The sequence below is a fragment of the Nothoprocta perdicaria genome, unplaced genomic scaffold (genome assembly GCF_003342845.1).
Source record: "Nothoprocta perdicaria isolate Ctin4 unplaced genomic scaffold, notPer1 scaffold_4, whole genome shotgun sequence".
Classification (NCBI taxonomy): domain Eukaryota; kingdom Metazoa; phylum Chordata; class Aves; order Tinamiformes; family Tinamidae; genus Nothoprocta; species Nothoprocta perdicaria.
The window spans coordinates 4,823,529-4,851,484 of record NW_020455643.1 but is presented as its reverse complement, the minus strand read 5'-3'; the positions used below and the strand labels follow the sequence as shown (position 1 = coordinate 4,851,484).

The 27,956-nt window shown below is 38.4% G+C and overlaps 1 protein-coding gene across 3 annotated transcripts; it reads right to left on the bottom strand.

The window, feature by feature from the left end:
* Positions 1-57: 57 nt before the first annotated feature.
* Positions 58-26,740, bottom strand: ECT2 (epithelial cell transforming 2). Of its 3 annotated transcripts, none has more exons than XM_026045335.1 (25): positions 26,690-26,740; positions 24,396-24,555; positions 23,760-23,839; positions 23,562-23,654; positions 22,367-22,549; positions 21,691-21,780; positions 20,839-20,946; positions 20,414-20,487; positions 20,171-20,301; positions 19,090-19,205; positions 18,834-18,896; positions 18,385-18,607; positions 16,736-16,872; positions 15,957-16,076; positions 14,656-14,724; positions 13,679-13,789; positions 12,833-12,929; positions 12,498-12,579; positions 11,371-11,449; positions 11,069-11,188; positions 9,356-9,494; positions 8,294-8,448; positions 6,177-6,284; positions 4,915-5,061; positions 58-1,590 (listed from the first exon to the last, which is right to left on the bottom strand). In XM_026045335.1, the coding sequence occupies exons 2-25, from the start codon at positions 24,523-24,525 to the stop codon at positions 1,501-1,503; spliced, it is 2,745 nt and encodes a 914-aa protein (XP_025901120.1). In that variant the 5' UTR covers positions 24,526-24,555; positions 26,690-26,740; the 3' UTR covers positions 58-1,500. The 3 variants fall into 3 exon arrangements, with proteins under 3 accessions (XP_025901120.1, XP_025901121.1, XP_025901122.1); XM_026045336.1 differs by having other exon boundaries at positions 26,681-26,723; XM_026045337.1 differs by lacking the exon at positions 23,562-23,654.
* Between the last annotated feature and the right edge of the window lie 1,216 nt (positions 26,741-27,956).

Here is a 27,956-nt window from a genome sequence, read left to right as displayed (position 1 = left end):
ATCAACATATATTTAAACTTAGATGTTTGCTTCAAGTGGATAAGGACAGAAAACAAACAATAAAACTCATTCTGTGGATTCATATTTTTGGGTATGTAAGACAAAGGGGAAGAGAATGATGCACATATAAAAAGAATGATGGTCAAGGGTCAGTTGTAGAAGATTTTGTCTGCTAGGTTATATACTATGAACTATAGCTAGATGACTAGCCAGAATATAGTTGTAAGCTAGAGCCCAACACATTTTATGCTCAAAAAGTGGACTCTAAATCTGTTTAGCAAAACCATAAGCAGTGTTATTTTAAACAGTTTATTTACATTGATAGGATTGGCAAAAAAAGCTATATAAAAACAGTGAACAGACAAAATATGACACAGTGGGAAGCATCACTAATTACATAGACAACATTGTGGTGGTTTAAAAAGATTCAGAAAAAAAGAAACAGAAGTTGAGAACTCCTAATACAAGCAGACAGTTAAACTGTTAATGAAATGCAGAAATATACATATTTAGATGGTTCCCGAGATGGTGTTGGTACAGAGCAGTTGAGAGGAGATGGAAAAAAACAGACTGGTGTGAATGAAGACACTCCTATCTAAGCAACTTGGGGAAAGCCTTAGTAGTGCTGCACCTAAGGTTTAGCACACCAAAACCAGGCCCTCGAGTTTCACCTCCACCGTCACCAACCATCATCTCTGGTGTTAAACAACAAATTGTTAGCTAAGTATTTGGAAGCTTCTCTTAATTATGGCTGTTTAGAGAGTGGGGACAAAAACAAAACAGAACAGACACACAAACACACACAGAGCATTATTACTTTTCCTCAGACTTCCACTGAATTGTCCTGAATCACTTTGGGTGCTCAAAGTGAGTCCTGGCTTTAAATTGACTGTTCAGATCAACCTACATAACTTACCACCGTGTTACAGTGAGACTGCAGAAGACCATTATGGAGTCAGTAAAATAAGAATCTATTTCTTTATAAACAGCTACATTTACAAAATATCTGGAATAAGCAGCTGTACAACAGGTCAACTGTCATACTTAAAAGGTCAGGTACTTCATAACACATCTCCACTGAAGACATCAACAGCTCAGGTGTTGGTTTAGATCACTCAGCCAACTGATGAAGTGAGGCAAATATAAGAGTCATCCGAAACAGTGGTGTGTTACACGATCATCATCTTCATTGCAAAATCTGACAAACTAGTTCATTGCCTAGAGGGGACATTTTTTAATGAAAGAGGACGCTTCCGTTATGCTGGTGAGAGAAAAAGATTTGTGCAAATGTCTTAAAGACAAAGTTGCCTGTTCCACTGATTAGCTGATCTGCTTCAATACAAGTAAAAACCTCTTGTGATTAACTTAGTGTTAACTAACATTTTGCTAATTATTGCTAAGTGCTAATGACTAAGGTACCATTAATGTCAGTAACAGGTCATTCGAACAGCCAGCTGCTTGTTGGTCACTACAATATGACATTGTATTTTAGAAACTGTGTCATATCAAGTGGGTTGTTGATCGGCTTAATGTGTGACTCCTTTTTTCAAAGATGGAAGGAAGGCTGACCAAGGAAGGAGAAGGAACAGCCTGTTAGGGAAAGAAACAAAGAAACAAAGAAAGAGGTTATTTGGTCATATATTCTATGTCAATAGCACAATAGTCATCCCTCATATTTGAGGCATGGTATAAGTGTATAAGGAGAGAATAGGGGCAGTTTTAAAATTAATGATTTATCATTATTGAACAGCACAGTAGAATGCTTAGACTGAAAAATTCAGTAAAGATTTTCCTTGTGATCAGTTTGAGATGCAGAATGTATTTTGGAAAACGGCTGTTAACAAAACTCTAATGCACATCTTGCATTATTTTTTGTAGTAAGTCTCCTTCCATATTTAAAGAAAGGAATGTTACTGTAATTTCCTAAGGAAATAGAGCTCCCCTTAGATCCTGCAAGTCCCTGTATTCTTACAAGATTTCAGTCCCAAATTAGATGCTGAACACATGTCTTCCTGGCAACAGAAAACAGTAGATCGTATCATAACAACCTGTCAAAAGCTTTAGTTGAGCCTATCTAGGCTAGAAAACTAGGCAAGAGGAGCACTTCTCTAATGCTAGGAGCACAGGCTGCGCCTAGGACATACAATTACAGAGAAACTAATGCATCAATATGAAGCATTAAACATTAACCTCTTGGAACCAACTCAGTTTTTATACTCATTTTACATTAGTACTTCAAGTACTTCAACAAGCAATCTTCTGTTGATTTTTATGCCACAGCCAAGCTTTTCCAAGCATCAACAAGTCATGGCAGTTATACAGCTCAGTGCACCTGCATGCTTGAAGAATCTGGTAAATAGGGATATTCTGGGCATGTTATTTTATCGTGCAGTCCAAGATCAGTTTATGACATCTCTTATTTGCAATCATTAGACAATATTTCAGTTAAATCCTAAACTTCTCTATACATAGCAGCTCTTTTACTAGACTCAAGTACTGCATAGAATTGATCCTTTTTCCTCTATAGAGAGCCCAAGACAAGACATAGGTGAAACTCATTGCTCAACGGCACCCAGCACTTGACTTTGAAGCTCTGAGCACTCAGGCCAGTGAGTTCTGCAGCTTGGACACAGAAACCACCACCATACTTGTCATATAGACAATGTCATAAGAGTTCCTAAGTCATGCAGAAGTCATATTCACTCAACCACAAACACCACCAGACCAATTATGGGTATTAAGTGCAATCCTGTGTATTAGAACAAGTCAAAGGAAAAATCCGACACCAATGATACATTGTTGATTCTATGTTTTCTCTAATGGTACTATTTTGTCTTTGTTTATGCTACTCAGACTGTTTTACGCACATGTAACCTGGACATAAATGGTCCAAATTTGGACTTGTCAGCACCAAACTGACCATCATCTCTTATCACCACAAATGGTGGTTATAACACAGGTAGGACATAACCTGTCAAAGGCAAGAGCATTTAAGCTGTCTAAACTGGAGGGGGGACTTATTTGTTTTCTCCTTTGCTTTCTACAGCACTTGGAAGACAAATATTTGCAGAGATTTGGAGAGCTCCTAGCAAAAGGATTGGAGCAGTGAACGTTAACCAGACACTCGACAGATCCATTTAGGCTACACATACAAGATGAAAAGCAATCTACAATTAGAAAGATGCGAAACAGTTGACCTAAACAAAGAATCAACCTGAACACCTAGGATCAATTGGGATTTTTGCTCTGTAGTTTTTCTACACTGAGGTGTGTGTGGGGAGGTAAACACACACCACAACTGCTGTGCCAGAAGGTTATTTAAACAGAACAATTTGTCTGAATAACAGCTTTGTCTCTCACTGGACTCAGACAGCTTTCTTGCAAGTCTAAGGCGGAATTAATTCCTCAGCTTGAGGGGCTGAAATTCAACCCTCACTTTTTCCCCACTGTTAGAAACTAATATACATGGTTATTACACTTAAGTCTTGAACCCATTGCCATTTCTTGTTTATTACACATTATAAGAGCCTGTACATAATGTACAAAACTGTAGGGTTTTTTTTTGGAAAATGTATTTCTGCTCTGACCCAATCCTAAGATTCAATCAAAAGAGACTTTATGCAAGCTCAGTAGAGTGGAACAGTAGGCGCAGAGAGAGAAAACAAAAAGAAAAAACCCACCCACAACAAAACACATACACACAGCCCCTATCAATACACACCCTGCTGCTAAGCTATAGGGGGTCCTCTAGGAAGAATTTGTGAAACTTAATGGAAAAAACAGTCTTTACTACCATCTCCAAGTACCCATCATTACAGGGGGTGGGAAGGAAGGTAAGGCTGACATTTTCCCGAAATACAGAGCCAGTGCTGTATCCACGTGAAGACAAAATAGTGTGGGTCAAAAAAAAATTAAATAAGAATTGCTGGGTTAACTTCAATCAAAGAAAGAAAATCTCAAGACAGAACTGGGTTATAACCACTCAGCGTCTTTGTTCCTCTCTCCCTGCCCCTTTAAAGCCAGGGGATCTATTGTGATACTTCTCTCCCCCTCTTATTAATTCATGCCCCTGCATGCCTACCTCAAGTGGGAGATCAGGGCAGTATCTTTATGCTGTACAAATCTAATAAATAGCAACTCAAGCACACCAAATCATCTCTGTATTAAGCTACTGACATGTTAGGCAGTTAAAGAAAAACACACAGGGCAAAGGCCCGAGAGCAAGATGTCCTACAAACTCAGGCTTAAGAATGTTTACTCAGCATACTGTTTACTCAAATACTAGGAGTGAAAGGAAAGACAATTAAAAAAAATCCCTACAGATCTAGTTGCTATACGAGGCTGCACTAGGAAATGGCAAAGAGTAGCTGCAGTGAGTAGCATGGTACAGGATAAAGATTGCAGTATGTAGAAATTTTTTTTTTTTTTTTTTACTACATTTTCTTAAATTCATATAGAGGATAATTCACTTGCAGTTTAAGATTCTCCTCAAAATATTTTTAAGAATATTTTCCACCCTTTCTTCACAGTTTGTTCAGTGTCATCTCACTACTTTCACTGATATTTCCACCATACTATTCTGAGTTTGTACAGCACATTTGTGTACATTGCCTTAAGATTTGTAAGGCTGCATGTTGGGAACTTCTCACCTGCTCAGAAGAGGATATATCTGACAAGCTTCCAACTCCACTGTACTAGGTAACTCCTGTTTTCTAGTATTTAACAGATTTTTCCGAATTTTCAGCATGTTAAACATTCCCTCATTGAAAGATGCTGCTCAAAGCAACACATCTATGAATATAGCTAAAAAATTCACAGTGGCTCTTAAGACTGATAGAAGATGATTTGCATCAGGCATTAAAAAAACCTGTGATCTCGAGGTTACTTACTCAGCCTGCACAGCCAATCACTTACCGCTAGGGACGATGTACTAGGCAGGCGACTGCCTATAAAACTCTCATTAGTTGAGCAGGGGCTTCGTCCTTCTATGGTGCTGTGTGTCATTAAAGCCCTTCGAAGAGCCCTTTTTGGTGTTTTGGTGAAAGAAAATGCCCTTGTAACCTGAGAAGTTTGACAAGTATTGTCATACATTGACAAAAAATATATACACCAAAAAACCCCACATTATACACACACAACCCACAAACCACTTTAATTACCACATTAGATGACCGTCCAAGTATTTAATGTTTGCAGAACAGGACCTGAGTCAGAAACACATAGCCCCTCTTCCTTAATTTGACCATATCGAGAATAAAATCATAATCCCTTGCAGGTTAACTTGAAGGCTCCCCTTCGCTCTCTGCACATTTCACTTCCCAAATAAAGATGTTTGGAAAAATAACACTCTGAAAAATCAAAATGCGACTGAGTTTTTCAAAGTCACATCCCTCCCACTAGACTGCTCTCAGTTCTGCCTCCTGCAGCTTCCAGACTATAGCAGCCTCTACAGTTTTCTCTAGGAAACAGTAACATCATTTCTAACATAGTGAGCCTTCTGGAAAGCTGCCAAGGATGGGGAGCAGATTCCTTCCTTGCTATGTCATACTCAGTCACCACACATCCATAATCCTTTGTGGAACCTGACACAGCACAGACAAGGTGACAGAGCAGAGAGGGAACCTTCTTCCCATAGCCCCACACAGACCCTTCCTGCAGCACAGGGTACACTCATCTGGTCTTGAATATCTGATCAATGAAGCCCCATCGAAAAGAGCATTTATTTCTGCAGCTAGAGACCAACTTTCAGCATTTTCTTCACAACATGGTATAAGTGTATTTTATTACCCAGGTCATATACCATCTACATCAGTCTTTGAAGATATTTAGAATTAGATCATTGTGTCTAGTGTTCGGATTTTAATTCATTCAATATGCAGTCAGTTTTATATTTAACGTCTCAAAATATTAAACTGAAAATAAATTTTGTAACAGGTTGAAACAGCTATAGATTACTTATGACCATAATACTCAGGCTTATATGTATATACTCCAAAACTACTCAGTCAAAACCCTAAACACACCCCCTATTTCTTTAAGGAGCTTATACTTGGAGTTTTAGCTCAGATTAAGTTTTTTTTGTCACTACCATAAGTCCTAGGCCTGGAACAGGAACACTAGCACAGTTTTGACTACAGCAGGTTTTACTGAGAAACACAGTCTTTGGAGTATCTTACCTTTTTTGATGTTTTCTTTATTGCTCTGGATGCTCTGCTTAGTGTACTGTCCATATCTTTAGTATTTACTTCAATTGAATCAGGATCAACCGTATAAATGAGATTTTCCTGTAGACAGAGATCACCTTAATAATCATCAACAATAATACCAGCTATTGTCAAAATACCATTCTCTAGCTCATTAGCTCAAATTGAGAGGCTCTTAATTGTCATATTCCTCCCTTGTTAACTCCCAGTATACAGTTAAGCAGCTATTTGCTTTCATGCCATCTCACAAGATAAGCTACTGCTGCAGTCAGTTTATGGAAACACTTCATCCATCAGTTTTACGTTTTGTTTGACTCAGTTTCAAATGCAGCGTTGACCAAAATAAAGGTAATAGCTCTGAAGTGTGCCTGAGGGGGTTTCATAACATACATATCCCTTTACCCCTCTAGCACACTTTTGACCCTTTCAAAATGAAATCTTGATAGCAGCAGCTATCAAATATTATGACGAAAACTTTCAGGTTAATATCAGCAGATGTTTCAGAATACCCACAAGATTTTCATGCCTTGCCCTTAAACTCTAGCACGTGCAAGGTAATCTCTGGCCAGCTGTTTACAAGAAAGGAGGGAGAAGAGGGAAAACAGAGGAAGCAATGGGGATAGGAGGCTGCTGGGGGCATTTTTTTTATTATGGTTTATTTTAAGAAAGGATAGTTCACCCTAAAAATTGTTTTGAAATCATATGCCAACGAGAGAGCAAGTTCTATGTAGGTTCTTCCTAGCACGGAACAAAGCAGCAGAGTCAAAGCCTTTACTGCCACCATGCGGCAGTCAATCTCTCCGGTTCTTTCAAGGCAACAGAATAAGTGAAACATCCCTGAACTGGGAAGCAGAGCGGGGCCTGCTCTAACTGAAGTTTAATTTAACCTTTAAATCAGTAGGGAAGAAGCATGATCTAGTTGTTACAAATGGGCAGCTACAGAAATTGTAGTTAGAAGGATTTGGCATAGCATGTTATGATTCGTCAGCATGTGATTTAGAATGTGCTGTGGCAAGAGGGAATAGAAACAGATTTACCTACAACACAGATTTTTTTTTATTACATTTACGTATGTTTCTAATAGAGATCAGCTTAATCAGAAGTTTCCACTATGCTCTGTTATACTTATTTAAACAGAGTGACAGAAAACAGGTGAGCAAGTCAGACTGAAGTAAATTAACACTTCTGTATCAATATTTTTCCTCCTTCATATTTAAAAAGCTAAGGAAGAGGAAAAGATCAAGTCTCTTAATCATGAGTTCCTAGATGAGACCTAAAAGTAAAGGCAAAATGCTATTTTAATATCCTAACTAGCTTTCTTGAAAAGAGAGTATGTTTAAAAATCTGAGAACCAAATACTGTACAGTAAGACTATAGAGTGTAACAAAGCATTTCTCAAATACAAGTTGTTTCAGCTGCATTTGCTGCACTTATGTTACATATCAGTCATCTAAATTTGCAAATTCAGAGACTATTAAAATATTAACATCTCCTGACCTCAATGGAGAAGGTCTACACTTCAGATATGGCAGCGGACTGCAGACAGGCTGCACAAAGTACATACGCAACTTCTAAAATGTGTTGAGGTCAGTACCTCCTTTATTTCCTTTTCTAAGGGAACAGTCCCTATTTATAAGAGATGTTTCATGTCTCAATCTAGTGCGCCTTGCCACGTAAGGTGTAAAACGGTTTCAACTAATACAAAGAGAGATAAATCAAAATACGTCAGTCTTAATGGTGGAATAACAAGGCACAACAAGGGTGCAAGAGGAAAGATGAATGCACTTTTGTTTAGATCTGCTCTACTAAAGATCTGCAGTGCAGAGCTCGAATTATAAATAAGCTTGTTCATGGTAAGAGAGGGTGTGATTCTTGAAGTCACTTTAGTGCTTATTAGCTTCTGCAGAATCTAACATGCAATCTGCCCCTATTCAACTTTACCTACTCAGTTGCAGTCATGCTAGAGTCGATGCAGTCAAGTACTTTCTGCTCTACTTCTGCTCTATTTCTGTAGCATGCCTGCTATTAACAAGTTTAACTTCCTGTATTCAAAACATTTTCAATCAATGATATGATTCTAGAGCACTTACTGCATCTGTTTTACAAATTGTGTTAGCCACATGCCGACACAGCATCTTCAACCAGTCTTCTTTAGGAGGTTCTTCAGTTGTCATCTGGAAACTGAGTAGTTTGTTGTTCTGCTCTGTAGGTGGCCGCACAACTAAGGCGAAAGCTTTGTGGCAATCTGGAGTTTAAAAAAAAAAGGTAAGTAATAAAAGTAAAAAAAAAAACAGATTTCATACAAGCCTAGAAATCCAAATCTTTGGAAGAGTTAACCCTTTATCTGCCCGTTACTAGACGGGGGCAAAATCTGCTTTATTTGCACAAGAGCAATACTGTCAGTGATACAACAGCCACGTGTTCTGTCTACATCCTAGTTTCAAGAGGCTGTCATCACCTGTTTGGACAACTTTAATCACCAAATAGTTGGCACGCTATAATTGACAGACTAGTCAATTGTACTGGGTGCAACAGAAAATCAGACTGAAAATGAGATTGACATTCACTAACTCGTGAAATACCATATAGATTATTTCTTTACCGACAGAGTAAGGTGAACAACATTTACAATGAAATCATTGTAACTTGAGTAGTTCAGAATGTCATTATTAATACTGAATTCTTCATTTTTTCCTGTCTTGACAAAATTGGTAAAAATCTGACAGATGTTGCTCACTTGATAGCAAAAAATTAATCCACTGCTGACACTCCTCTAAAACAGATATAGCTGAAGAGTGCTAAACACAGTCAAGAAAGAACTCAGATTGCTAGAGCTCTTCTCCAGCTCAGAAAAGATACATCAGAAGAACAATGAAGAACAATAAAAGAGAGAGTAGCTGATCTCTCCCCAGATTTTAGTGTACAGTGCTCATCACAATCAGTAACTGATGTTCTGCAACTGGGTTCCCCCTCACACAAGCCTCAAAGCAAAATTAAATACTGTACTGTAACAAAAACAAAACAAAACATACTTCACACACATAAAACACAATACAACTACACCTCAGCATTCTCTCCCATGGCAGCAAGTCTTCATCCTGCATCCTCTAAACCAGTTTTCAGTAGCTATCCAGGTACTTAAACATACAAACCTTCTGTTTCCCTGATGTCTAGCACCTTCTTGATCTGGGAGAGAGGCATGAGAACAACATGCTTGAGACATGCAGGAGGCCTGGTGTGACCATGGGGACTCTTGAAAGCACCAATAACTTTATGCCGTTTCCTTGCAACCTGCAGGCAAGCAGAAAATAATAATAGGTTAAAGAGAGGCATATTTCTAATGCCTTGTTTTCCCTTCTATCTGTTTTCTTGTATGTGGGAAAAATATTCTGAAGAGGTTACAATTATCCTATCACATAAGCCTTCATGGAGTTCACTTGTATCACCATTCACTAAGCCTTCAGGTAGCCCAACAGTACTTCCTACTTAGCATTAATACTCTCACCTCTGGAAAGAGTCAGAGGCAGAGCAATTTGCATCATAAACCTTAGTTCTGCCCTACAGAACAAGGAAATCCTTTTATAAGGCATCCTACATTTAAACAGACAAGAAGAACGTCTACGTACATGAACCAGTTTAGGATGTGTTGTGTCCCAAAAGAACCACTTGCTGCTGCTCGTGCATATAGTCCTTTTATTAAGGAAAACAGCATGTGTTTTTCTGTGCAGGAATTACTTCAGGCTTTAACAAAACCAATATTTTTTTAAACAAAAGATGTACCAGCAGAAGCACAGTAATCCTATTCAGGAAGGATATGTGACAGTTGCATAACCTACAGCAGAGAGCATGATGTTCCAGAGAAATTCTGAACAAGCATCAAGAGATGACAACCCTAGGCTTGCTGAAAGATAAGCACAGGATGAAGTTGAGCCAATTCTCAGAGCAAACCCGCCCTGAGTTTTTCTTTTTTTTTTTTTGTTACATACAAAATAGCTAATTTTAAAAAATATTATTTGAACAGTATGCTGCAACAGCAAATGAAACTTTTTTTTTTTAATATAATGGCATTGTAATCTTAGAATTCTCTCCTTCAAGTTAGTTACTATCTCAGACCTCTGCAACAGGGAAGACTGGAACAATCACACCCAGGCATAATGCCATGTTTGTATCAAATTGTGTGGCTTTTACTTAATTATTTATTTCTGGGTTTTTGTTGTTGCTGCTGTTGTTGATCGCACTCATATTTGGGTATTTTACATTTAAGTACAAATAAACCTTAAAAGGACTAACATGCTACAGAGGCAGAGGGGTCCAACATACATTTATCCACTGGTAGCATTGAAAGTGTAATTCAGATAAGCAGTTTAACATTTTGAGAATAATCTACTCTAAACAGAGCAAGAAAGTATAAAGATACATAGAGTACACATATCTGTGGTACATATCTACGTATCTATAGAAAGAACTGTTCAGAGGAGGGTGCACACAAGCACACTGTGCAGAAACATTACTCTTGCATTTATCTAGAGAAGAGTTTAGTAGCCATAAAGACAAGCATCAGTCATCTATGTTGCCAACATATTAGAATTACTAGACTTATTTCCAGGAAGCAATATTAATTCTATTTCCTAGAGAGGAATGCCTTTCATTGCCTTTCAATATTAATTTCTTGATCCTGCTGCAAGACAACCACAGAGAACTGACTAGCTCCTCATGTTGCCTTATACAATGTAAAAGTAACATCAGCATGCATTGCCCTGACTTAATTACACTTCACAAGGCTTCTAGCTTTCACTTGTTTATAGTGCTTAGCATCAAGCATTTTGTAATTCAATTTACAAGATGTACTTACATAATAATCTTACCTCTAGACAATCATTAAACAGGAAGAGTGTGACCTGCTCTCCCTTGTCACAGAGGTCATCGCCAAGTGCAACCGTTTCCAAACGCTGAACTAAGCTTCGGTGAGAGGACAGGAGATTGGCCTATAAGATAGAAGCAAAGAGCTCATTAAGCATTTGATTCAAGGGCTGGATTATCACTTGCAATTTAACACTGGAATCTGTTTACACACTACCACTGCATTTTAACCTAGGTACTTCCACAAAGGGAACAAACGGCTGCTTATTTATTTTTACAGGTCTGCAGCTTCAGAGAATTTACTTACTGGACATCCATCAACTTCATAGACAACATCAAAGATCTGCCTTTGTGCTTCTGTTTTCCTTTTGTCTTCATTAATGTGTCTGAAGGAAACATATTATTTATTTTTACTATCAAGCACGACTAATGAATACACCGTACTCAGGATACATAAAATAATGAAGTTAAGCATTAAGAAATACAGTTCTTATAGCAATAATAGAAAACGCAAAAATCAAACACACTTGATCATTTAGAAAGAAATGCTCAACCACTATATGCTAAGTATATAGGAAACTTTAGATCTAGAACAACTCTTGTGCATGATATCAGTAGCTTACATGATCTGGTAGATTATGTGTTTTTAATAATAAAAAATATGATTATGACCTTGGTACCAGTTCAACATAGCTCTGGATATCACGTATTTTTCCCCAAGCCAGGGCTACAGCTCACAGAACTCAAGGAACAAGTGCAAGTGTAACTGCTATACAGAAAAGTTTTGCTAAAATTAAACAACCATTTGCCAAATAACAAAGGGTGTCTCACTGATGTAAGCATACAGACACTTCAAAAGAAGCAAGATTTATCTAATTAGCTTAAGACTGAAGCTATTCTACTATTTAACTGGTGGATTGATGCCAGGAGTAGCTAAGATAGAAAACACACACACACACACAAAAATTTTCTACCAGTAGTGCATCCTTTAAATCTTGAGGTATATGCATGTTTCCACTGAATGAAAACATTTCTTCCACTACAGACGGAACATGTAGAAATAGAAGGGTTGGGACAGAGCAGAGAAAACTCAAAAATTCAACATTCCACTGAGGCAAGGACTGAGCAGTTGCTCAGGTAGAGGTATTAAGCAAGAAAGTCACAGACTCCTCTCGAAAGTTCTGGTACAGAATGAGCATTAACAGCAGCAAAAGGAAGACCATCTGACAAAGCAGAGACACAGCTTAAACTTTTCATATTCTGTTTCCCCTTCACCCACTCTTCTGCAACAAGAACAGGCAGCATACTCTGAAGAACACATGCTATTATGTATACTTTCACGCAGACTAAGTATACAGCAACAATATGCTCCAAGTTTAAGCAATACAGAAAAAACTATACACATGGTAGTATGTTTCTTAGAATATCACTTACGTCATCACTTCCTTTAATGATTCAATAGCTCTCTCTAGAGTTACTTTGTCTGGGTTTTCTTCTGCTGTATGCTTCTTAAGATCTACAGTTTAAAAAAAGAATAGTTTAAGTTTCCAGGACCTTTAAAACTAATGGTCTTGAGAATATAGAGAAGTAAGAAATAGGAAGGCAGTTTGCTTTGAAGTTAACACAATTTCAGCACTATTAACACTCAACATCAGACTTGTTTTAGGGAGGAAAAGCTATTCCTAATTATGACAAAAGCAGCCATTTGATTAGTTTTAACATCTTCATAGAGATACTAATACAAAAAATACACAGTATCATTAGATTACCATTTAGAAGCAGAGCAACACTAGGCAGTCTCTGAACAGGACGGATAAGGAGTTCAGCTAAGCTTTGACGGCCACATTCTGGCTTAGCTTGATTTATCTGTGGGAGAAGAGAAAGGAAATAATTCTCTAATATAATTGTTTTCCTTCAAACTAGCATTATGCTAAAAAAATGTGTGGAATTGTCAACGCAAATGTTCCTGATGCACTGTCACTTAACAGATCACATTAAAAAAACATGTTCTATTCAAACCTACACGGCATTTTTGGTATTTATCCCTTTTGTGCTTTTGGAATACCTATTTTTAAACTATCTTCCCCTTGCAGTCCCTACTCCAGAGGCTGATGCTACAGTTTGCATTTGGGGCTCACTCTCATTTGCTTCCCTACATAAATATTTATAACTAAAAAGATGGGATCTCCTATGCCTCCAAAAAAAGACATAAAATTTGCCAGTTTGATAATCCCATTATTTGGGAGAGATTTGTCAGATACAAGAGAGTATTTAAAGTCATACTGCCATATTTATGAGCTATACACATTTGTAGGAGAGCACCATCTTTTTTCCCCCTAGATCTCCCATTTTATACTCCTATTCATTAGTGACAAGAATGTTGAGAAATTTTAAATTCTGAAACTTGACAGCTGATGCCAGTATTTCTTAAAGAAATTTAACTTACAAGTCTTTAAAGCATATGAAGGGGGAACAAGAAAAGCATCTCTACTTATCTTTAGAGATAAAGTACACATATTTGAGAGTATAATCAGAAACTTTTCCATTCATAAATTCATATAATTAAACTAGTTTAGAAGATGGGGAAGGGAGGAAACACTTTTGCTGACACTTACCTTTAAGAAGGCATGAAATCTTGGCTTCTGTTTTTCACATCTTGTAATAGTTTCCTTGCTCATTTCAAAGAAATTCACAAATGGAGGGTATGTTTTCAACAAGTCTTTTGACTGAAAGATAAACCAGTGTTAAGACTCTGCTTTACATACATGCTATCATGTAGCACTGTACATATACTCATATGACCAAAGCTACTCGGGCAAAGCATAATAAAAAAAAGCAATAAACACAAGCTTAGAACCAAAGTTAGATATTTTTGCATGCCAGATGCCCAAGATTTTATGCTGTTGATTAAATAGAGACGGCTCTGAAAAAAAGGTCAAGTACTTATGATGTGACAAAGATTGCTCAGCACCTCTTAAGGAAGAGGCAGATCATCACCTAGCAAGGTATTTTGACAAGATTTTTTGGAAATTGCATATTTTCCCTATGGCATGCTATCATTTTTAAAACATTATAGACCATCCCAAGCAGTGCAGAAGATCAAGAACTTCTGAAATTGAAGCACTGTTTGCCCAATATGATCAAGTCTGTGAAAAGACAAGATGTCCAGCAGACATATCCAAAAATGCATTACAGTGCCAGATCTAGTGTCCCTGTTCTGCACACTCTGTACTGTGGAAAACAAAGAGCCTTTATGCACATTTATGTTTCAACACTAGAAAGAAGAATGAAAGACATTCCTGTGAAACTCCAAGTTCTTTACCACTCATCAGAAGCAAAAAATTGATAAGGTTCTACATCTATTAGAAGGTATACACATTTCAGCTTGATTGTGTAAGCTTGGATTACCTTTAAGATAGCTGTAAATTGGAGGATACAGTTAATAATTCTAAACAGAAAATACCCTGAGATAGACTAATACTCTTCTTTCTTATTCAGTAGTACTTTAATTGGGTTTGCCAGATCAAATACAAAGAGTTTACTTCAGACAGTAGTTTGTAATAGAGCTATAAAGTAAGAAGCAGAAACTTACATATTTAAGAATGATATCACCAATACTTCTGCTTTCAGTCCAATTTATCATAAGATCTTCCAGGTCTTCCTAAAATATACACAGCAGTAGGGTAAGAAAATGAGCCATCCAACCATAGCAGCCATCACAAGCCTCTGTAGATAACATTTATGTACTACGGGATAGCCAACTCTGTCACAAGACACTGCCAATGTGTCCATTAAACTACTGAACACATCCCAAGTGGAATTCAAAAGAAGTATAGGCAGAGTTGAATTAATTGCAATCAGAAAACTGCAAAACTAGTATAGGATTTCAAGTCCAAAACAGAATATAGGATTGAAGCAGAACCAACATTTCCTCACCTCCTGTACCAGGGTGTCAAGGAAAGTGAGATCAAGCTGTTAAGCTTGTATCAGCTTGATAAGGATAAAGCTTATTCACTGTCAGCTTATAGGAGGGCCACAAAGGCACAACCAAAGTTCAGGATTCACCGTAAGGGAAGGAGATCCATCATTAACATTGGTTTGTTTCCACCATCTATCCTCTTAGCATCATCACATTGAAGAGGAGGGATAACAAACCACCACATCCAAACAACTTTGTCTACCCTGTAGAGCATGTCAGTTGTCCCACAACCAAACACACTCTTCTTTGCTCTCCTTGACTCTGTGGGTACCTAAATGATTAACTAGACACATCCCTGAGAATTAAACACACACAACCTCTCCTCACACACACCACACAATAAGTTGAAAGCGTCAGTCCACAACCCCCTTTATTTTAAGGACCTACTGTTAAATGTAGACAAGAACTGATATAAGCCAATATTCACAGAGATTTTATGGCTTCATATTTGATGAACATGCAACATAACCTGCTAAGAGACCTAGTGAGGGTTTTTGTAGCAGAGAGCTTACATTCAAACCAAAACATATTAAAAGAAGGAATGTTATGAGAAATTAGAAATACAGCCTGATACAGAATTTTAGTCAGCACTTAAGGAGGATTCTGTACCAGGTCATCTTAAGAGGCAGAAATCTAAGGCAGTTTTAAGGAGCTGGTTATTTTGAAAGCTGGCTCAAGGGTCTTCAAAGAAAGGGTAAAGTTTTTTCATAGTAGGTGATAAAAGGCAATTTTCTTTAACATAAAGCACCTTACAAGAACATGTCTAGAGCCCCTCCTCCAAAAAAAAAACAAAACAAATAAATGTCCCCCACATACACTTTTTAAATTCCATCTTGCAAACATGACTTAAAGCATGCAGATAATCTCAGCCAGTGTCAGACTTCCTCTATAGAGGAGTTACAGAAAAAGTTTACCTTGATTTTAATATGCACATCAAGAATATCTGGTATGCTGCCAAATATGGTCTTGATCTCTTCCTGTGCAAGGATTGGTCCTCCAAGTTGTCCTTCCTTTTCCAGCGGTACTTGAAACAACTGATGGATTAGAGAATAGATGGGTGAAAAAAAAAAAATGAGATAGGTATTTACTAGTTTCTCTTCTCTCCCACCCTCCCCTTAGTGGGTTCAAAGTAGCTGTGAAAGCAGTGTTTTTTCCTGCAAATCACACTTTTCTGCATAATCTTGAGGCATTCTGCACCGTCAGAGCAAGACTGTTAACAGGAGGGGTTTTAAGATACAAGCACTCTGTTACTCCAGCATAACCTCTTTTCATCTCTTTTTCTACTCAGACACATCAAAACTCATACTCTAGATCAGCTCCAGTGCAAATGAGTTCATGTTTAAAGCTGGAGTTATTCATCTAAGCTTTTTGCTATTTTGATCTTCGAGTAATTTTTTTAAACATGAGGATACTATTTTCTTGAAGTTTGGTATTTCCATATCAACTACAAGTCCCACTGTATAAATTCAGCTTTTATGATTTAGTAAACACTTTTAACATACCATTTTACTGACAAGACTTACTCTCACTATAGTCTTTTACAGACCTTTGAAACACCCAGCCTCTCAAAAAACAGATGATCATAGGTTGGGAAGAGATCACAGGTGAGGGAAGGAATAAAAATACCCACTGATCTAAAACACTAGAGAGTCTGTACTTGTAACAAGACATATCTGCTTTAAAACCAGCTTACCTCAATGATTGTTGTTAGAATATCAACGTAGTTACTTTCTGTCTGATACAATTCCTTCGCAACCTGCCATCTTGCAGACTGCTTCAATGGCAGAGGTGTTGAGTTTTTAGAAGGCCTTGCGCAGGATTTTGGTGTTTCTTAAGAGGAGATATAGCAAAAAGAACACATCTCTCTTACAATATAATCCCTATAAAGCTCATTAAAGACAGAAACCTTCGAAGTTCTCAGGGAAAGATATCTTCTTTATTAAAGCTATTCTATAGGTTACTCTGCAGATAACAGCAGTCTTTAGAGAATTACCTTATTAAAGCCCTATTGTAGAATTGCAACAATAGTACATTATTCTTCAAAATTAATCTTAAATTGGGAGACCATATTTTGTTCATGCCATGACTTAACCTTCTCTTACAGGGTTAAAGGGTTAGATGCTGAACATTATTTGTACATATATTACATTTGCCCTGTAAGCAATTATCCTTCATCTGTCACTCCCCTTGTACTAAGTATGTAGCTGAAAGTCATTTGTTATAATTCATCTTTCCTTTCAAATTTACAGTCTTTGATCCTATTAGGAAAAATAGACACAAGCCATTTTCTTAGAGCTAAAGCTGATGACAATCTGGGACACTCTGTCAGTTTTTAATATTTATAGGTGTATTTGATAGCAGAGAACATTGAAGGAAGTTCACTACTATTACTGTTAGTCTGAAATAAGTACCTTACCTGTTGTTATCAAAATAGCAATCTTTCTGAAACTGCCTGCTGATATTGGATTAGCAGAAACTTCTGTGTCAGGAGACACAAGAGTATTAGCATTATCCTTAGATAACGCTAGTTATAATGCTGGTCTCTGAGAACAGGCTGATCCTTACTGCATTCCTTCTGAATCACCGCTTACAGACTGTGCCTCATCAAGATTATTTATTTGAGCTGTGTAGTTTTCGACCAGCAGCAACTCTCAGTACCTCCTCTGTATGATGGAACTGGGATTTGTTTTTAAACTCAGGTGCTAGCTTTTGACTAATCCGTGATCTTGCAGATCTCTCCTTCCACAAGGACCACGCACAGAAACATTAAAAATTCTTTGCCAATTAAACAAAACAAGATGTTGATTTATATTCTTGTGAAGTTTTAAACATAACACAGTCTGGCATAAATAGTGTTACCTTAACAGAACATTTCAAAAGTTCAGGAGTGAGCTTTGCAGGAATTTTCTCTTTAGCTCCTTTAGAAAAGGATCCTTTGTTCTCCTTTCTCCAAGTATCTTAACTAGCATGGATTTTGGATGGCTTAACTGTTAGCTACACTGCTTTTGTGCTGCCAATATTCAGGAGAGTATTCCAAGCACTTTCAAGTAACACTGTCCTATGCTTTCTACTTATTAATTGCAAATCACTTCCTTGTTCTCCCTCAGATTCCAGCATGCTTGTTACAAGGACAGGAAGCAGCATGGCTTCTGTCAGTGACCAAACTCCTCACTCACTCTTATTCTGCTTTCTGTAAACTTTGAAGAGGAAAGAGGCCTGGAATTACTCAGAAAACCTGTAGCAGAACCTCTTCGACTTCCCCCACCACTATCACTATGACTTGTACGATTTGCAGCAAGTTCTTCATTATTGCAAGTTTCTGAATGAAAGTTTTAGCTCTACCTCCATTGGTAGTGCTTGACTCTGGAGTGTTAGAAATATCCAGCAAGGACCCAATAGAGAGCGAATGTTCAGCTGAGGGCCGTTTCCGAGGCGGGAACGGTGACATATCAGTTTCTCTGGTCAGCTGGGCAAGTGTCTCTTTCAAGCGCCTTCTTTTACGGTTGCTGTTTGGAGTATTCAGAGAAAGTAGCGACACAGACTTTTTAAGGCCTGGACTCTCTGACTGTAATAAAAGTAGAAAAAATACATTAAAAAAATTTATGTAGTATTGTCCACAGTTGCTCTGGCAAGAGCAGACAGACAGGCTATTTACATTCTTCAAAATTAGCATGTTAGTTGTAAAATTTATCATGGCTTATCTGGAATTTAAATGTTGTTTTAAGAAGTTAAATCTCTGACTCCTATTGCAAATGCTGATTTTACATACTACCTGAGGGAGCTCTACATACCTTTTCAAATAAATACATGGACTCTCCAGCTCTGGCATCCATTTGAATGCTTCCCCAGAACCACTGAAGAAGGAATAAGACAAACCCAACATATGATAGGGGTTCATATGAAATTAAGAATATTCAAAATAATGCATTTAAATTAAAATAGCTTGTATATCCATATGCAAATATGTGGCTTATTCAAAAAGGTAAATTAGTCTCACATATTGGTTAGTATATGAAAATATTCTTTAAGAAATTTATTAGTACTTACCTCTTGCTTTACAACATAAAGACTTTTTAAAGGCTCAAATGGAAGGTCTTTTACTGTATTTTCTTCAACCACTAGGTGTGTGCACCTGTCATCACCAACTGGCAAGTGATGTCCTCCTAGATAAAGGAAATAAGATGAACTGGTAGAACTTTAGATTACATTTAGAAATCAGTAGCTTACTTAATAGTTCTGTGACAGCTAGTATTAGGAGAAGAACCACCAAAGACAGATAAACTCTTCAGTGCAACAATCAGCTGCTGAGCTTACATTACACCCCTGCTCATAAAAGCTGTCTAATGCCAGAGTTAAGTTGGACAAAGCATGAAACAGTGAGGTAGACATCGAAAAGCCAAGAGAATCTGGAGTTTCAGAGGGCTTTAAGATATCTTTACTGGTAAATGCTGAATTTGTCTGAAAAGTTTTTCTTGTTTCTTAGAAGAGCAAGCCAGGAACAGTCACTCTAAGTCCACAAACCAGACACATACAAACTGCATACATTACAAGTTTATAAAAAGCTTTAGGTAAATGAGGTCAGGAAGAAGAGCAAAGCCAATCAACTTCCATCTGTTCTGAGGAAGTCCTACCATTATAAGCTTGCATTATTCCTATTCCTGTAGTCCGGCTGGTGGTACTTAAAAATAGGGAATTGGACACTGATCTGTTGGGTCTCTACTGTCAATAAGATTCTTTGCACTAGCACTACCAAAATAAGAAAGTCTTTTCAGACTCGCCTACTCATGATGCCTTATATCAAGATTAAAACATTGCATAATTCACAGAAAGCATGTACGAAGCCATTTGACATTAAACTGATTAAAATTTAAGCAGAAAGCGTAGCACGCAGCATATTTTTCAGGATAACTTCAAAAATCCTTAAATCTCATCTTTTTAAAATTGTACGGTTCCATCCACACCTGAAGTTCTAAGTATTTAGTATTTACAGGAACTTATGTTCACACAAACTTTAAGGATTGACAATCCACCATTTTATCATTTTAGTCAATAAATTATTTGTACTAGTGAAATATTTATCATATATAAATGCCCCTTTTTCTACATGCTAACTTAGATAAACAACCACCTTGCATTTCTGTCATTTCCTCCATGTTAGCTTTCTCTTCATCAGAGAATCCAAGGAAACTTAACATGCAGTCCTGAAAAGGAGGAACCTTGAATTGATTTCGAAAGTCATCATCAGCTGCACAGAAATCACTGAAAAGAGATGACAAGAGAGTCACTAAAATAGTAGTATGTCACTATTTAAGTTTACACACCACTAATAAACAGTGTGTTAGTTTGGGGGAAGGAGGGAGCAGACACTTACATTTCATTTCTTTTCTCCCAAGCTTTATAAATCCACTCAGCTTTCATGATTGGAGTACCCAGACTCACAGCAATCTACAAAACAGGGAAGTACAAGCTGTAACAAGTGAAATGTCCATTTAAATCTTCCCAATATCAAGAAAAATATGGGAAGAAAGAAGAACACATTAAGTTAACATTTTCTGTCAGCAGAAAGGAATGTTTGAACAGAAAATAGGTCTCCCTCCTTCAATCAGAGGATTAGAAAGACAAACCAAGGGGGAAAAAAGCAACAGCTGACTGACAATTCAAACAAGAGGGCAAGTCAAGAGAGGTTGCTGTTAGTGTGGAAAAAACAGTAATTTGTAGACTTAGTCTAAAAATTAGACGTCAGTTTTTAAGAGCTGAATTCTAAAAGTTTTCAAGTACCAACTCAAGCTTACATACTCTGAATTTGTCTCCTGACGTTGTGTTAGCCACCAGATGTGTAACCTTTGAGCTAAAGTCTCTTCGAATAATTCCACCCATATGATGAACCAAGGTCACTAGTTTAATCTGAAAATTAAAAGGTGAAAATTTCAGTACACCTTTTGAATATGGTACAGAATAAGAGAGATATAAGCATGATTTACAGTGTCACTTGAAGGAGGTTACACTAAATGACTGAAGTGCTGCATTTTGTTATGGAGTTTAAACAAACTTGAGAAGACAGAGCTGGTACATTGGAAGAACTGTTAACTCTTTTCTTAAGATTTCGTGAAGCTTGAGGAAGACTACCCAAGTCATCATCATACATAATGATGATCACGTTAGAATCACATTTAGATTTCACACATTAGAAAGGAGTATCATGGTACCCATCCCTAATATAGCTAATTGTATTTGGAAGAACAATTACCAAAATTTTAAATAAAAAATAAACAATCTGTCCAGCTTGAATCCAGCTTATCAAACTTAACTACTAGTCCTTACACCACGTAAAGTTTTCATTCATCTTGTCCAGAGTAAAGTGTAGAGCCATATTATCAATTCATAGGTGTTTAACATGAAAATTAAGTGCCAACTGATGAATTTTAATAGCATTCAAAAACCATATCACAAGACCTGGACAGAGAAACAGTTCTCACAGGATATCATATTTTGGGAGTAAAACAAAATAAATAAATGCAACTCATTCCTCCATAGTACCCTAGTTCTAGATAAATACTAGGTGATAGAACCAGGGAACATTTTAAAAGCAAGTTAAAAATAGTTTTACCAAATCAAAACAATGAAAGAAAAGAGGAAAAAAAAACTTACTAATTCGTCTTTTTTTCTGAATCCCGTAAAGCACAGTACCAAGTTCAACATACTCGCACAGTACAGTGGACGACATGAGAAAGGTAAAGGCTGAAACAAAAGTAGTTGGTTTATTAGCAAAAAGATTGCAGTTTCCAATAGGGTTTTAACCTTTCTAATACAGCCCTATTGTTTCCAGTATGAAAATGTATTATACATTAGTTCAAGCCTCTGTATTCAGTTTACAATTTACCTTCAGACTTGCCAAATTCTGATAAAGTAACCAAAGCAACGTAATTTCCCAAGGAGAGTGCTACATCCTTTTTTTCCCCCCCTCAATCCACTTCCTTCTAAGCAAGGTCCTTAGAAAATACAAAGTGCCTGCTAGACCATCACTTGCATGCTGCCTCCCATAATGACATAAAATCCCAACTTTGGAGGTCAATAACTTTCACAGCTACTGCAGCAATAGTGCTTACTGTACAGTCTTACCACTGTCTGCATGGCCTCTCTCACTCAATACTTCACAGTACCATAAAGTGATATTAGAAATCTGCTTTCCACAAAATTCTCTTTCCAAAGAGAATTTTCCTCACACGTGCGGGTGGCAAAGCACAAAGATTGTGCTTTGAACACCTAACATTGAGAACTCACTGTATGAGAGAGCTGCTCAGCTGATTTGACCAAAAGCCCATACCTCTCCTTTCTGTGCACAGTGCAGTACTACTGGAGGTCCAACAACCCGGCAATCTGCTTTGTAGAGGTTGTTAAACATAGAATCTTGGAAGTCTGCTACAACAAACACCGTCTCAAATTCTGGGGAATCAGAATCTCCAAGTTCTTCTATTGAGTCCATCTTCATGTAGGGCATTTTGATTTCCTTGATTTAGAGGTTGGGAAAGGAAGAGATGCATCATTCAAGCAACATACTTGAAGTAGTATCACATTCAACTTTATTTTGGACCATTAAAGGGAACAAAAAGCAGCAAAGGAAAAAAAAGATAAATGCAAAGACAGTTAAGATTTCACTGGCAGACTCATAAGATATATTTGTCAAAGCTAGATGAGTTATAGAATCTTAACGTATGGAATCATTCTGTAGTGTAAGAACAGCTATGAACAGTACCTAAAAAAATTCGTAAAATAATTCTTATTTTTGAAAGACAAGGATTGTAGTAGTTTTAGTAGATAAAAATCAGTTCACACTGGCAGTTGAGTACTGGCAAAAATCCATACACTTAAGGTAAGGGAGAACCTTAAGTAAGCACACATACTTAATGAAATTTCTCTCTCTAGATTGTCAGAGCAGCTTCAGGTACTCTAAGATGCTGATATCAACTGCATCTTAATATAGAGAGCTTGCAGAAGCAAGTTTCATGCTGTCTAAGACCTAAAATACCAAAGTCATTTATTCTTGCTGTTTCAAAAGGGCTTAAAAATAGTTTGTCTGTTCCAATTTCAATCTTCACTTAAACTTATTTTCTAGGTTTTTCACATCAACAAACAGATAACCACGTCCCACACTTAATTTCAAATGCAATTCTCAGCTGAAACAGAGAGGTCAATTAACCAATTAAGAAGTCCATTCATAGCAAAACTAATGAAAGTGTTGATTTAATATAAGCACGCATTTGAATGACTTCTTTGATCTTTCTATTCCCTTCTTAGAAAGGCTGCTAATTAAGAGATGAAGATATTAACTCCACAGTTGAGTGTTTAACAAAGAGAGAATGCCAATTTTGATGTGAGCTTCAAATGTCACCATCAGAAACATTAGCTTATTTTGTGACCACTATGCCCCGTTAATAGAAAATAAATATATCTGCACATTCCAGTCCCAGTGAAGTGCAACATGCTGCATGCAATCACGTGTGCTTAATTGCATGACATACCATATGAATAATACTTTTTATTAGTTTTTCTTCTGATTTACCAGGACTAGTTTCCTTTATCTTTATAACTGGAACTTCCATTATCTTAATGGTCTGTGGAAGAGGAAAACTTTAGTACAAAAATCAGCAAGTTACCAAGACAGTCTAGAACTCTATTATCTCATTACAGTGATTTTTTCTTATCTTAGACCTACATACCTCCAAGGCTTTCAGAAGCTCTTCACGCTTCCCTGCTTCCTGAACCAGGACCACTCTTGTTTCTATCTGAGGCATTTCTTCTGTTCAGACAGAAAAAAGATAATATTCATATTTAAAAAGAAAAAACATTTTAGCTCTAAGTCAAGCAAAATATGTAAAGATACCTTTTCTCTAAATCAGGAAAAAAAATGGATCTTAAAAATAAGTGTTTCCTTAATATACATTGGCATATATTTTCTCCCTTTATTTATATAGCTTTCAAAAGTGCAGAGAAAGGAAAAAGTGTTGCCTCCATAGCCTACACTCCACAAAAGGGCCAGAGGATTTTTGGAACAGGCCACACAGGGTAGTGGTGCAATCACTGTCCCTGGCCGTGGTCGATGAACAAGTAGATGAGACACTTAGGGACATGGTTTAGCAGTCATGATGGGTTTATGGTTGGACTTGATGATCTTGAAGGTCTTGTCAAACAACAATGATTCTATGATTCTACTGCATTACAAGCAAATAGAAATACTTTAGTTGTCTTACACACAATTCTGTGGTTAAAAAAAAAAACACTTCAGTAGCTTAGACAAAATATCTACAAAGTGACTGCAAACATATGATAGTTTTAAAACTGACTTCTCCTTTTACCTTCAACATCTGAAATAGGTGCAGGAAATATATTCTCTTTTGAATTCTCTATAATTTTTGAATCTAGAACGGAAGAATCAGCCAAGAGACTCCTCCCGGTTTCAGACATCAGTGTGCTGTTGTCAGACATGATTAATTCTCAAGTTTCTCTCTTCAGCACCTAGAACATGGATGCAGTAAGTTAAGTGTCATCTGCAGAAGAGCTCATTAATAAGAGTCCTGTGAATAAGACAACCAGAAACAACTTTAAACTGGAGAGGAGAAAGAGGAGAGAAAAAGACTCTTACTAAAAGAAGTAAGAGTGATCATCATTCCCACTGATGAAACAGCTCTGAAAGAATACTGAGAAGAAGCCTCTTACTGAAATGTTTTAGGCAGGCTTCCTGCTGCAAAGAGAATGTACTTGAACTGAGCAGTTGGGAAGCAAGGATTCTAGAGTTCACAAAAAAAAAAAAAAAACCCTCATCGTAAAACACTGAAAAGGTGAAATCACTTCCTTGCTTCAGTATTAAGCCATTACAACCACAATATAAGACAAAAACAAGCACTGTTCATCTAGAACATTAGAGAAATTATGGCACAAAGAACCTTGCTAAAAATTTCACTTTTTAGGTGAACTGAGCACAATTAACTTTGGTTTGACATTACAGTCAAGAAAAAGGAATCCCAGGGAATATAAGAAGCAGACCTTAAACACAGAAATATGAAGTTCCTCAAGAGCAATGAGAGTCCCTTGAATGCACTGGAGTTATGGACTAAGGGAGTTAAAAGCAGATATACAGGAGACTACAATAGATTGTGTGCTTACACCTATGTTAACTATAACACAAAAGTACCACCTATTCGTCACCAGATAAAGAGGTTCTGTGTTCTCACAGGCAGAATACAGCTCTGCCTTTCTTGCTCATCAAAGGAAAAATAAAACTGCTGCACACCGGAAAATCTTAAGTACCTGTACAAAATATGAGAGGTTATGGGAATCTTGTAGCAGATTTGTTCCAAGACACCTGTCCAGAATATATTGCATTCTCCTCCATGCATCCATAAATATGCGTTTCCTGTGACTAAGCCATGCGAATTTAAATATTTGCACAGCGATAGCAATAACTGGAATAACCTCTGGTAAGCTGTAGGAAAACAATTCTTGTATTTCTTTGGCAAAAGAAGCTCTTAAGACTGTAAATGCCCCTTCAAAAGCTCGTTCCCAACATAATACACTAAAGCATTGTCTGAAAGAGGCAGTAAAATCCCAAGACAAGAGCATCCAATATTCTTTAAGTGTTGTAAGGCATGTCCAATTAGGTAGGAAAGTTAGATAAGAGCACTAAAAACTGAGAGCTTTACTATGACAGCAATATAGAAAAAAAATCTCATCCAAAAAAGGTCTTTAGGGAATCACCTGTCTAGGTATGACAATATCTTATGAAGATACCATCACGTGCATAATCTTGAAAGATTCTGCATCATCAGTTATTATTACAAGACAGCCAGCTTTACGTAAAATTAGACATAAAAACAAGAAGAGCTCCAGTTAAGGGTGTAACTAAATTAAAATCATACAAGCTCTTAACAGATTAAAAAAAAGGCCCATCACAAAAAGAACATGGATATGATTCCCATCACGCAGCCACTGTTCCATCCAGTAACACGCACATGTGAGCTTGCAGTTTCAGGGAACCACAGAGCATATCAGAAAAAAAGCCTATACTGCTTTTTGCATGCAGAATTTTCATGGGGTTTTTTTGTTTTGATTTATGCAGCACCCAGTTGCAGTGGTCACATCCACCGCATTGCGGCGGTCCCAGATTACATACCGACATAAAGCTACTAGCCGCTGGACTCAAGACATTGACAATTTCAGGAAGTGGAAGAGAAAGAAGAGAACACACAGAAAACTCCTCCAGCCCACCAACGCACGACACCCCAGTCGCTCAGGGAGCACCCAAAGGTTTTCCAGAACACCCACATTCACATGCACTTATAAGCAAGGAGGCAACACCAGCCTTTCCCTGCCGCTGGTTTCCCTCTGAGGAGACACCCAGTAGGGCAAGCAGGCGGCTGTGGTGTGGCGAGGAGGCTGGATGAGACGCGGCCGCTGCTGCAGGGCGGTGAGCGCGGCAGGTGCAGGAGAGGCCGCGGGCGGCCGGCGAGGCCCGGGGTGGAGCCGGGCACCACAGCCCGCGTCCTCCTCCAAGGGAGCAGGCCTCCTCCACGGGCACTCCCGCCCCCCTCAGCCCCGCGCCAAGCCCGCCCGGCCCCGGCGTCGCCCGCCCGGCCCCGCGCACCTCACCCACCACACAGACGATCTCCGCCATGAGCGGCCACCGACACCAATTCAAAAAGCGAGCCGGCCCACTAAGGCCTCCGCCCATTGGCTGCCCGCCGCCGCCCCGGTGTAAACCGCCTCCTCATTCGCCTTCACGCCTAGATGTCCCGCCCCCCTCTCCGAGTTCTTTTTGGCAGGCGCTTCTGCCCATGCCCTCGCGGATTGGCAGCTGCGCTTGCCGCTCACAGCGAGGCGGCTTCCCATTGGCGGGCGGCAGTGCGTTTGGGCCTTGTTGTGGTGCGGGGGAGCAGGTTGCTCGAGGGCGGGGCTGTGCTCTGATTGGTCGCTGGGGGTTTCGAACGTTTCCAACGGCCGCGGCGCAGGGGCCCGGATGGAGGGAGGGGGGAGCGGCCGCTGTGGGGCGGGCGGCGCTATGGGGCCGCTATGGGGAGCGGAGACCCGGGACGCCCGGAACGGCTCCGTCACGGCAGCGGCGGCCTCCGGGGCAGCGCGGAGGCGGCCGTTAACGGCCGCTCTGTGTGAAGGGCCCCAGTTAACGCCCAAATAGCGTGCTCGTCAGGGCTGGGGCGGCATGTGAAGGGGGTAATGAAACCCTTAGTCACGGCCAGAATGATTGTTTGTGTTTATTCATGATACGCCTTACCGATTTCAATATATTATGCCAAGCCTTGGAATAATTAATTAAAGGCAAACAACGGGGGAAGGAGCAGATGCGTGAGAATGCAGCAGGTTGAGATGAAAGGCAGCCAGCTGACTCAACAGCAGCAACGCCCCAAACAAATCAGTTAGGCCAAATGCTTTCCCTGTTCGCTTTAATTTTATCCAACATTAACATTCACTTTTTGGCCTGGAAAGGAATGCCCTTGTGGGTGCTCTGAAGTGTCATTTAATGTAATGCCTCGCTGGATCAATGTAAAAGGAGTATGAGTGCTGTAAAGGGAAATTTTGCACCATATCATATGCTAAATTCTTACATGCCAAATTAAGTTCTTGGGTATTACTGATTTTTTTTTTTTCATTGCAGATTTTTTATTAGTTCACATAGTTTCATTACTGATCCAGCACAGGTGCTTAGTGTCAGTAAGAATCCACTGATTTTTCATGGTTTGTAAGAAAAACAGAAATGGAGCATCTAGATGAAAATCAAGAAATGTCATCAAGATGACAGTTGATGCAGTTTATGTGAGCAAAGGTTTGCTTGGTGAGCTATGTGTAAATCAGGATTGCTTTCCTGAGGAAAAGATTGATGAATCAAGCCTGGAAATCAAGGAGGT